This window comes from Podarcis tiliguerta (assembly GCF_965153285.1).
Source record: "Podarcis tiliguerta genome assembly, chromosome: 9".
In the NCBI taxonomy this organism is placed as follows: Eukaryota; Metazoa; Chordata; class Lepidosauria; order Squamata; family Lacertidae; genus Podarcis; species Podarcis tiliguerta.
The window spans coordinates 24,319,691-24,331,969 of NC_139542.1; the positions used below are offsets into that span (position 1 = coordinate 24,319,691).

Below are 12,279 nucleotides of genomic sequence, written 5' to 3' on the forward strand. Positions count from 1 at the left end.
ATGACTTCCTGCAAAGCATTCTGGGAATTGTAGTTTTCACTTCACAGAGCTACAATTCCCAGAAACATTAACAAACTACAAATCCCTGGATTCTTTGGGGAATTCATGTGCTTTAAATGTGTCTGGATGTGTTTTAAATGTATAGTAAGGATCTGCCCTGTTATCTCTGAATTGCTGCCTAACTGGCTAGATACAGTGATAGCCAAACTTGGCCCTCCAGCTGTTTTGGGACTAACCCATCATCACTGGCTAACAGGACCAGTAGTCAGGGATGATGGGAAATGTAGTCCCAAAACAGCTGGAGGGCCGAGTTTGGCCATCAATGGGCTAGAATGTCTATGACTTAATGAACTTTCAGCAAGTTAATGAACAGATGCAACTATTTGCTTTATTTTCCCATAGAAACCAACTTTCTGACATATTCCTCTTTGCTGACCACATGTACTATTCTGACTCAACCACTGGTAGTATTTGGAGAGCCAATAAATATACAGGAAAAGATATAGTTGCAATTAACCTGCAGCTGTCACTTCTTCCACCTGCTGAAATACTGGTAGTGCACCCATTAAAACAGCTCAGCATAAAGATGGGTTCTAAAACATTTGGTAAGTTTCATGTTGCATAATTGTTCTGCTTGGTCATTAGGATCACACCTGAAATTATCTTGTACCACCCTGCTTTTGCTACTATCATGATATTCAAGGAATATACTGTCATGATAATTCCTGTTCACATTTTCCAACCAAACCTTTCAAATGCCTTAACAATGCTGCAACTGAATGTTTCTATATCTAGAAATTCCTTTCATCTCTCTCCCTGTTCAACATTGCTTAGCTAAGCATGCTCATCATGTAAGCATAAAAACTGCAATATCACATTCTCCAGCACCTCATTTTAAAAAGAAGATTGCATGTTTCTGTAAAACAAGCACTCACACTCACACTTGTATCCCCCTTCCCTTGATATTGGCACAAAATAGCTCTTACAACTTACTTTTGTTTCCATTTCCAATAATGTGATAAACATGAATATACCTCATTCTCTTCCTTTTTACATTTATTCATCTGAAGTTTTTCCTCCTCTAAGAATAAAGGTAAAGGTAAAGGTACCCCTGCCCGTATGGGCCAGTCTTGACAGACTCTAGGGTTGTGCGCCCATCTCACTCAAGAGGCCGGGGGCCAGCGCTGTCCGAAGACACTTCCGGGTCACGTGGCCAGCGTGACATCACTGCTCTGGCGAGCCAGAGCTGCACACGGAAACACTGTTTACCTTCCCGCTAGTAAGCGGTCCCTATTTATCTACTTGTACCCGGGAGTGCTTTCGAACTGCTAGGTTGGCAGGCGCTGGGACCGAACAACGGGAGCGCACCCCGCCACAGGGATTCGAACCGCCGACCTTTTGATCGGTAAGCCCTAGGCGCTGAGGTTTTTACTCACAGCGCCATCCGCGTCCCCCTCTAAGAATAAGTCATAATAATACCCATTGTTCTTCACAGACATATTGTATAATAATCAACCACCAGAAATCCATTTGGAACAAATGTTTGCATGTTAACGTGTCCCAAATTTTGTAGTTTTTCAAACCACCCTTCATTATAAATTCTTTATTTTAAAAATAGATGTCACTGAGGATACTTCTGTATTAATTTATTGAGGGAGTATAAAATGGCTGTGAATAAAGGATACTTCTTCCCCACAAACCCACCAATATATAAGATTGAAATTAAAACAATGGTTTACTTTAAGCAATAGGAATAAAACTGGAAGAACACCAAAGGACCTTGGCTTGATGGGTGTGTTCCTGATCATGCTTTTCTTCCCTTCAGCCTAATTTCCAAACCTGTCAGATGACACTCTATGCTTGTGTACTGCTTTCACTGCCGGTGTTGCCTGAAAGTCTGAATGCCGCAGTGTACATGCATCACCATTGTACATGCATAGTCTGCCCATCTATGGACCATTCATATGCAGGACCTTTACAAACAGGAGGAGAGAGAAGGGAATGTTTAGGCAATTGCAAAGCTTATGACACTTCAAGAAATATGTAAAACCTGTCCACCTGTATCCTTGGGGACCATTGCTCTTTTGGATATGGCAGACAGTGAGTTCGTTGCAGTTTATCCTTGTAAATGGAACACTGCTAATCAGTTGTGTGCGCTCAGCCAAATAAAGATGCCAGTGTATTTGCATGTGTGTAAGCTGGGGAACAATGGGACGCGGGTGGCGCTGTGGGTAAAACCTCAGTGCCTAGGACTTGCCGATCGCATGGTCGGCGGTTCAAATCCCCTCGGCGGGGTGCGCTCCCGTCGTTCGGTCCCAGCGCCTGCCAACCTAGCAGTTCGAAAGCACTCCCGGGTGCAAGTAGATAAATAGGGACCGCTTACCAGCGGGAAGGTAAATGGCATTCCATGTGCTGCGCTGGCTCACCAGATGCAGCTTGTCACGCTGGCCACATGACCCAGAAGTGTCTGCGGATAGCACTGGCTCCCGGCCTATAGAGTGAGATGAGCGCACAACCCTAGAGTCTGTCAAGACTGGCCCGTACGGGCAGGGGTACCTTTACCTTTACCTAAGCTGGGGAACAGACAATCAACACTGTAAGTGACATGGGTCACAATGGCTGACAAGAGTGGCAGAGGATTCTGGGAAAGTAAATTGTCCATCCAAATGAAGGCATATAGTAAGGTGCAATTTATTGACTCGTGTGTATGCTCCTAGTAGTCTTTTCTCATGACCTTTTTGGCTACCATAGTATAAAGCTGTTGAGATGAGATGCAATTTCCCTTCTCTCCCACCTTAATAATTAGTTCGCTTTTAAAACGAGCTCTTCGTTGACTCCGGAATCTTCCTTTTACGGCAGGATAGACTAGAGCATAGGAATTTGAAATGGATGTAATATAGGCCTCCCCCACTCCGCCACCAATGACTTCTTATAAAACATTGAGGGGGTGGAAAGAAGCTTAAGTAGCCCAATCCAGATGAAGCCTTTGGACTTTGCATGTGCGTTGTTTAGCTTATCCAGCCCAAGGACCTGGATTGAGGGAAGGCTAATTAGCCTAAAGTACAAATGAGATTTATAAGGGGATCTTTACAACAAGGGAAACCTGAAAATGAAATCATGTGAGCATTAATTCAGTGCTCTGCAGAGGCTAAGTCAATGTGCGCTGGAGTTAAAAGTGCACAATCTAACATTGTTTCCTTTTTCTTTTTTTAAAGGAAATAGCTGTTGCTGTGCTTTTCACGTACAATACAGAAACTGTTTTAGCTGTCAAATGCTTGCTAAGGTCAAATTTGGGTTATTAGTTGCAAGCTCTTTTCCTTCCACTAGATTAGTGCTCTGCTTCCAACAGGTCAAACCAGGATGCCTCCTACTGTTTTACCTGCCATTCCCTCGGCGTTCTGACTTATCTTTACCGGTACTATTTCATGGCACTGCACAGAACTACGTTGGCTTCAAAACCAATGCAATGCATTTGTGCAATGTCATAGCTCTATTCATAAACAGTGCACCTTTATGAAGTAACAGTTGTATACAGTGACAAAGTGGCATTTGAAGATGAACCCACTTACAGCCATGTTCTGCACAATGTTACTATCAAAAGAACCCAAGGCTTCCTCTACTTGAGTGTGAGTGTGTGTCTGTCTATCTATCATCTATCTATCTATCTATCTATCTATCTATCTATCTATCTATCTATCTATCTATCATCTATCTATCTATCTATCTATCTATCTATCTATCTATCATCTATCTATCATCTATCTATCTATCTATCTATCTATCTATCTATCTATCTATCTATCTATCTATCATCTATCTCTATCATCTATCATCTATCTAATCTTCCTACCTATGCCTTAGATAGGTCATTTATCTGTATATGTCTGCACACACACACACACAAATTCATTCATGCATAAACACACCTAATTTTCTCTGCTCAATTTTTTTTACACACAGGCCTTTTTTGTAGATATATTTGCATCCAGCTCAGTTTGCAATTTCCCTAATTTCTAACTGAGACACAGATGGAGCATTGAAATTCAGATTTGTTCTTCAAGTGAATCTATTCTCCAGGAGGACAGTATTGTAGCAAAGGTCCTTGTGGAATTGGGTTATGCTGCAAATCATCAGAAGGGCAGGTTCGGTGAGATGGGCAGTGTGGTAGAGTAGACAGAGGTTTGGGGATGGGGGCTTGGGCAAGGAGTAAGGGGAAGGAGGTTCTGGGAGAAGGGTTGTGGGGAAGGGATTGTTGAGGGAAGCCACCAGGGACACCAGCCCCTAATATATAAATAAAAACTGGGTGCATTTTGAGTCACTCTTTATCTTGATATAATCCTCTTTTCCAGAAAGAAGGCCATGTCTTTCAACTCAAAAAAGCTGCAAGACAAGTACCTGCAAGCGATACCCCAAGAGCAGTCGTTGTAAATGTATGAGTGGGTTTACCTTAAGCAAAACAAAGCAATATTGTGAAGGTAATGAAGGATAACTGCTTGTGATTGAATGATGTGGGTGGGCAGGCATGCTTGTTACTCTCTAGTCTTTAAACTATAAACAGATGCACTAAATTAGAAAAATAGATGGTGTTTCTCCACCATATATATTTTAGGAACAGAGGGACAAAAATGTCAGACCGCAAGGCACCTCTTTTGAAATCTTTCAGTCTGGTTCACAATGCTAGACTAATTTGAGGTGGGGGGCAAGGAGGCCCTTTGTGAAATGCACAGGTCCCAGCTCCTGACTCCCCATTTTTTTGCCAAATCATGAGTCCCTACACTTTTTACATACAGTTACTAATAAGGCTGTCCCTTATAATTCAAGTGCTGGCTTGTTCAGAGTGAAGCAGCACTCTAAACTGATCAGCACTTAACACATAGAAATAAAAAGAGTGCCAGTTTTTTGTAGAATGAGTTGTCCCAAGCATAGGCATGTGTGAACCAAGACAGATGATGGTGTTGGGTCTCTTAGTCTGAGGTGCATGGTTTTGTGGCCAACAAGCTAAACACAGAGCTAGGTACAGATAAGTGATAAAATGTTTGGTTGTGATCATGCTATGGGTTCCTCATGCTTTTTATTGCACATTCATTGTGATTTCTGTGCATGATGCTATTGGGATGGTCACACACAATCACACTTTCAATAGTATTTGCATGGTTACATGGGATCCTGCTTTTAATACTGTTTCGGGGGTGGGTGGAGTTTTGGGGCAGTCATACTGTTTCATTTCCAAATAGGGTGTATCCTGTAACTTCCTGCTGAAACCCCATAATTTTTCATACCACAAATATTCTGGGATTTTTTTGGTTCCAGTTTTGTCGTGCTATAGCTCTTCTGGACAGCACATTAAAAACTGCCTTATATTGAGTTGGGTCCCTTGGTTCATCTAGCTCAGTTTTCTCTCCCATTAGTTGCAGGAAGTTTCCAGTATAGCATTGTTTTATTACTATTTATTGAATTTGCATCCTGCATCTTATCTGAAGATCTCAAGGCAGTTTACAGCATAAAAACACAAAATACATAATAAAAATGAGAACAAAAGAAGCCAATAACCCTCACCTCCCAAAAGTAGCATAGCTGTCTTCTCTTACTCAAGACATCCAAATATGAATATTGGGCCCCTGCAGATGACCTGCTTGCTGATTTTCTTTGCAGTGAGATTAGAAGGCATGGACTATTGAATGAGCATTCACTCTGATTTGTTTGTGCAGAGGTTAGGTAATGTTACATCAAAGCAAGTGTTATCATACATTTTCTAGTGCATTTCCCCATTACTTTCCTTTTCACAGAAGTCTGATCTTTGTGGGGGGTGGGTTTGTTTTGCAGGAACTCCAAATCAGCTTTAATTGTGTTACCTGCATTTGCATGTGACTGAATCCCACGCCCAAATAGTGACAGCCCATAATATCATTAATGATGTTCTCTTACTTTTTTTATTAACCCCCCCCTTGAATTTTTATAATTCTTCTTTCCTCCCCATCAGATGTCAATGAATGTGCATTTTGGAACCATGGATGTACTTTAGGTTGTGTCAATGTCCCAGGCTCCTATTATTGTACATGTCCAAGAAATTTTGTTCTACTGTCTGACAAGAAAACGTGCCACGGTAGGTAGCTGTCAGACGCAAATACTAGCATGTTTGCTCCTGCCTTCTGAAAGTCCTCTTCTTATAGCAGTGGAAGTTTACCAGCACAGCCATGCTAATCCGACAATTTTGTTACATAGGGAAATAGGATGTTGTCTTACGTTGAGCCAGATATTTGGTCCATTTGGCTTAGTCTTGTCTCCAATGACTGGCAGTAGCTCTCTAGGATTCTAGGCCGTGCTTTTCCCAACCCTACCCTGGAGAAGATGTGGAGTGAACCTGGGTACTCTGAATGCAAAACCCAGAGGGGTTTAACGATCAATCCCTCTTCCTAGAGAATTCTGGGAACTGTAGCTCTGTTAGGGGAATAGGAGTCTCTTAACACTGCTCTGCGCTCTTAACAAACTAAACTTCCCAGGATTCTTTGAGGGAAGGCACAAGTGGTATGATACTGCTTCAGATGTATTGTTATGAGTTTGTGGGTCCCAGAGTTCTAATCCCTATAATCCTAGCAAGTGTTAAAATATAGATCAGTCTAGCTTCCTCATAGGTGGTTGCCTGGGGAATGGGCCATTAAGGGAGCAAAAGAGAGGGGCTTGGGGTTCCTCCTCCAGCTTGCAGGTATTAAGAAGGACAAAAGCCAGAATTTAGAGTTGAAAAGTATGTATTATTACTATCAGCCTATTATTTCCAAATTCTAAAATCTTATTCAGCAAAATGAGAAACGTGTGCATTGTGAGATTAAAAAACAACAGCCATGAATGGTCTGAACAGATGGGGACAAATGAGATTTTCCTCCAGATCAAACATCGTTTTTGGATCATGGAGTCCTCCACTTTATCCTGTGTTCAGCTTTCATGTTGCTGACATCACTGTACTTGGGTAGGGCTGGTCTTCTTCCTTCATTCACACAAATGTTGCTTATATGCAGCAATTGCTCTGTGTCCCAGGTGCACCATACAGTATAGCTCAAAAGGCAGATGTTATGATACACACAAGCAATGCTGGAAGAAGAAAAATAAATTGCTTCCATTTATCTGGACATGGGACTTTAGGCACAGTTCCTTTCCCCACATCCTCCTGGTCCATTAGACACTCTATCTCCAATAGCCAGTCTTTTCCCTCCTTACTTACAGCAGTGCCAGTCCTTGCTCCAAAAACCCCAGAGGCTAAACCGTTATCTTGGAGGCAAGATGCATTCTTTTGGTTATAGAGACCTGCGTAGCTTAATTCTAAAGGCAGGGGTACTGTGTATTAAATCATACACTCAGAGACCATCTTGCCATATGTTAAAAGAACTGAGGCTTGAGGAGCCAGGGTGGCTGAAATTTATCCCTTCCTTGAAATTCCTGCAAACCATTATTTCCATTGTTCAATCTGTCCCCCCTTTAACTCTTATTTCCTTTGTTTTAAACTTACTGTAGAACTAATTCCCTGTCCAAGCAGTTACATTCATTGCAGCCATGGTTGCGGGCAGACAGTGATGGGGCCTGTTTGCTTCTGCCCTGAGGGATCAGTTCTCCAAGCAGATGGAAGAACATGCACAGGTAAGCATGTGGAGAGTGAGTCACCTGCCTGGGAGGCGAGTGTGTTTGTGTGTACTCACCACCACTCTTGCACTGTCCAGATTGGTATCCTAGGAATAAGAAACCCATTTTTATTAGCAGCTAAATCATGTAACAGGTAAGCTTCAAGCTGGACTTCAACCCAAATGTTCTGACTGAGATAACTGCTGCCCGGCCTACTACAAGATTTTCATCATCTACAGTAGCAACCCTGTGAAATGGAAAAAACAGAAGGCAAGGAAAGGGTTAAAGCCCCCCCCCCCCAACTCATCATGAGACACGGATTTAAAAGTAAAAGATGCAATAAAACATGAAGCATCCTCTTGACAAGTTTCAGGATCATTGGGTTTCACTGCTTCATTATCCAAAGCCATTTCATATTGCGGTGTGTGAACGACTTTCATTTGGTGTGTCATTAAATGCGGTTCGGGTGCTTAATATCTGCTAGAATTCATTGCTTTTTTGGCAGAGATTCTTCTGTCTGTCATGAACAGGGTTTAACAAAAAATACTGTTTTCCCTGGTGTATGTGTGATATTCATCCATTTTACTGCAAATGTTTTATGGAGCTTATGGATGAAACGTTTTCCTTAAGTCTTTGTCCAGCCATAACATTAATTGTTTAGGGCTGAACTAAATGTTACACACAACTGTATGTTTTAAAATCTTTCTTCTGGTGGTGGAGAGGGTTATGGTTTGGGAAGGGGTGATCTTAAGTGTAGAAGCAGCAGTGTTTTTAACCCTTTATGTACCCACCACTTTTCAGTGACAACACTGCCCCACCATGATGACTGCTTCTTCTCTACTCAAAATCTCTTCTCCCAAAGCTGTTTTTCCTTAAAGGAAGCAGATTTCAAACCATACGTTTGCCTGTGACATGCAGATTGGCCCATAGAGGTTCTTGCTTAGTGGACACATAGGAACTGCAGCAAAAAGTTGCAGCGTTTCAACCTTCCTAAAGTAAGCACTCCTGTTTAGGGTTCTAGTCTTCCATTCCCGCCCCCTCATCACCACTCACCATGTTTCTTTTCCGACTGTCATTCCTCATTCAGAGGGCAGTGCTTGCAGTAGACACGAGAATGTGGCCTTTCAAGTGTTGTAAACAATCACTATCTTCTGAGTTTAAGACTCTGTATACACATTAACTTTAAAGAACACCTCTTCCCTCAGAGAATCCTAGTTTGTTAAGGCCTTATTGGAATTGTAAGTTTGTGAGGGGTAAACTACAGTGTCCAGAATTCTTTGAGGGAAAACAATGTGCTTCAAATGAGCTTTAAATATATAGTGTGTACACAGGTGATGCATGAGTAAGCCTTCTTATACTGAGAATATTCCATATATTACTAAATTAGAGTGGTGAGCAACTACAGCAAATCTTTCTGAAGTTATCTAGAAATTGTGACAAGTGTCCAGACTTGCTAACTGTTGGAGACAGCCAACCATGAGGAATGGACTTCCTTTTTTGGAGTTTGGAAGAACCTCCTTGCCTCGAAACTCCAGTGAGAGACAATATGGTAGAGACCTTAGTCCTTACCTTCCTTGGAAGCAAACACTCACCATTAATAAGGCTTCATTAGGGTGGGTGGTGATGTTTAATGTAAGCCTTGTTGTAATAGAGTTTTAGTGTTCAATTTTTTTCTGTGGTCTCTTAAAGGTTGTTCATCTCCTGATAATGGTGGTTGCAGCCACATTTGTGTCTCTTTGAGTCCATTAACTTGGGCATGTGATTGCTTTCCTGGCTATATTCTCCAGGAGGACAAAAGACACTGTACTGCTGCAGGTTAGTAGCACATCATTTGGTTTCATTAAAAGCAAACATGATTTCAGTAGTGAAGAAACTCTGGAAGTAGACTGAACACGTTCTTGTCTGACATCACTCTTTCTCCTTAAGTTGAGCTAAGAGAAAACCATTTCAACCTCTGAAGTTGGTTGTGCACAATGTTGATTGGCTGACAGCTGTGATGTCATAATTCCTTTGCTCCTCTCCCTCTGAAGCAATTTTCAAATAATAATAATAATAATAATAATAATAATAATAATAATAATAATAATTTTATTATTTGTACCACACCCATCTGACTGGGTTTCCCCAGCTACTCAGGGTGGCTTCCAACATATATAAAAACATAATATAACATTACACATTAAAAAGCTTCTCTATACAGGACTGCCTTCAGATATCTTCTAACGATTATATCTGCCTATGTGGTTTCAATGTACAAGTGGCTCTTTACAAAAATAAAAATGTACAGCTCAGATAAAAGCATGGTGGAGAGATAAGACTGACAGCTCAAGTTTTCTTTGAGTTTGACCTAACAGAGAGAGTTTCTCTAATTTTCCCTAATTGCCTCTAAAGTTCCTTTTCTTCCCTGCATTCTGGCTTTTTTCTCTTTTCCATATGGAAAAAGAAGCATATGCCATACCATTCAAGTGTCACATTCTGTTTTTCTGTAGACTTCATATAAAAAAAACTTTTTAGGGGAAAAAATGGTCTGCAACACCGTTTGTCCTTAGTGTGCAAAAGGCAAAAGTAACTCTGTAATCCTCAAGGTTTCTTCTCTAAAGATTATTATGGGACTAGAAGAGCTAACATGCTATGAAATTTGTCACAAACAGGGCCGAAGCCATTTCTGTTGTTTGCACAGAGCCGAGAGATCCGCCGTATTGGTTTTGATGGAACAGATTACTCAAATTTACTCGAGTGGCAGATGGGAATAGTCTTAGCTCTTGACTATGACCCTGTGGAAAATAAGGTAAGGCATTTGCAAACTAGAGGATTTTGAAGTGTTGCAAGGACACTTGGCTTTTGCTTCTTTGCATTTTAACCTCTTGGTTACTGGTTCTCCTTGATGTGCATTAGTTTAGATTAGATTCATTTAATATATTTAAAAATATCTCTAAGCTTGGTACAGAAAACTGAAGCAAAATCAAACAACTTAAACAGAACATTGTTGCATGCCACCCCGTTCTCTGAGTGGTAGGAGATTCATGGTGTTCCAGGCACTTATGCAAGGTCTGTGTTTCCTCTTGGGAATGAGAAGAGTTCCTGGAAACAGTGGACGACCTGCTATCTCTTCAGATAATGTATTTGAACACAGTTGCCTTGTGCTTATTTCTTATCCTTAAGAAACCATCAGCAGTTAAATGGAATTGCTCATTTGCTTTTGCTTTTTATTTATTTTTTAATTAAGTTTTTAAAATTTTTTATACATATAAAACAAAACCATTTCAAAAATTAAAATACAGAGTTCTTTCGAACCCTTAGACCTTCTCTCCCTCCATGGGTTCCATCTTGCATATTTTACCCTTATCTCTCTATTATATAACCATAATTACCATAAAAAAATTTACATTACAGGTGTCTTTACATCCCCGCCAAAGATTTTAACCATTTAAATAAATTACAAATTCATTTTTTAAAATAAATTACAAATTTATTCCAGTCTTTAGAAAATACTTGATCTTCCTGGTTTCAGATCTTCCCCATCAGTTTTGCCATTTCTGCATACTCCATCAGTTTCACCTGTCATTCTTCTTTTGTTGGTACTTCTCCTTCTTTCCATCTCTGGGCTAGTAGCATTCTCGGTGCCGTCGTTGCATTCATAAAAAAGTTTTTTTTTATCTTATCTTGGGAACTCTTCACCTATTATACCTAGTACAAAGACTTCTGGTTTTTTGACAAATATATTTTTAAATATTTTCTTTAACTGATTATATATCATTTACCAGAAAATCTTTACCAATGTACATGTCCATCACACATGATAAAAAGTGCCCTCTTTCTCTTTATATTTCCTTCATGTTTTATCATACCACAAATAAGTGTGCCACCCAAATCTATTATCATGACCCTCCAAATCTAGTAAATCTGTATTTTTTAACAAGATCCATTCCTGCAACCAGCAGAGACAGGTTGCTTCATAATATAACTTCAAATCTGGCAAAGAGAAGCCTCCTCTCTCTTTAGAATCAGTTATTAATTTATATTTTATTCTTGGAATAAAAAACCAGGAATTCCTCATTTGCAATCTGTAGTTTGACTTTCTCAATGCACTAACATGACTTATCTTTCATACTTGGCATTTCCAGATTTATTTCAAAAGGTATCAGCAACCATACCCACTGTTTTCAGTGTTCAGGGATGAAGGCCAATGTGTATGTAGCCAAAACAGTACCATCAATGCACGAGAGAGGCAGGAGCAGCCTCGAAGGAACCCCATGGTTTGCAGAACTTAAAACAAAAAGAAAAACCGCTGCCCTTTAGAAAACTAAAGGGGGGGGGCCCCTCAGAAATACCCAAGAAAGACTGAGAATGAGCAGTAGCCATGGAATGACTGACAGTTGCCAGGTGGGAAAACTAAGTGGAAGAGGGCGTGGAATGGAGTATTTTGGAGCAGGGGGTAACTAACTGACTGGAGCACTGAACAGGAGCAGTCCATACTGTAACCATTTGTTGCAGGTCCTTAGTGAAAGCCTATCAGATTTCAGAATTATTTTACAGATTACTGATTGTTTCTCCTATTGCAAGTTGCTTGGCTGAAAGAGAAGCACAGGTTATTGAAGAGATGGTATATAGGGCAGTCAGGATTTACTTGCTAAGCATGCTCAGGCTGCAGAAGTCATTCTGGTTGAA

The 12,279-nt window shown here is 40.6% G+C and overlaps 1 protein-coding gene across 3 annotated transcripts in view; it reads left to right on the forward strand.

Annotated features, from left to right (window-relative positions):
- EGF (epidermal growth factor) overlaps positions 1-12,279 on the forward strand; it is a 41,511-nt gene that overhangs the window by 9,033 nt on the left and 20,199 nt on the right. For all 3 annotated transcript variants that reach the window (XM_083456758.1, XM_083456757.1, XM_083456759.1), the window contains 6 exons: positions 403-605; positions 4,350-4,475; positions 5,981-6,103; positions 7,507-7,629; positions 9,301-9,426; positions 10,263-10,399. In XM_083456758.1, the coding sequence (XP_083312884.1) occupies positions 403-605; positions 4,350-4,475; positions 5,981-6,103; positions 7,507-7,629; positions 9,301-9,426; positions 10,263-10,399 (838 nt within the window). The remainder of the gene's footprint in view (positions 1-402; positions 606-4,349; positions 4,476-5,980; positions 6,104-7,506; positions 7,630-9,300; positions 9,427-10,262; positions 10,400-12,279) is intronic.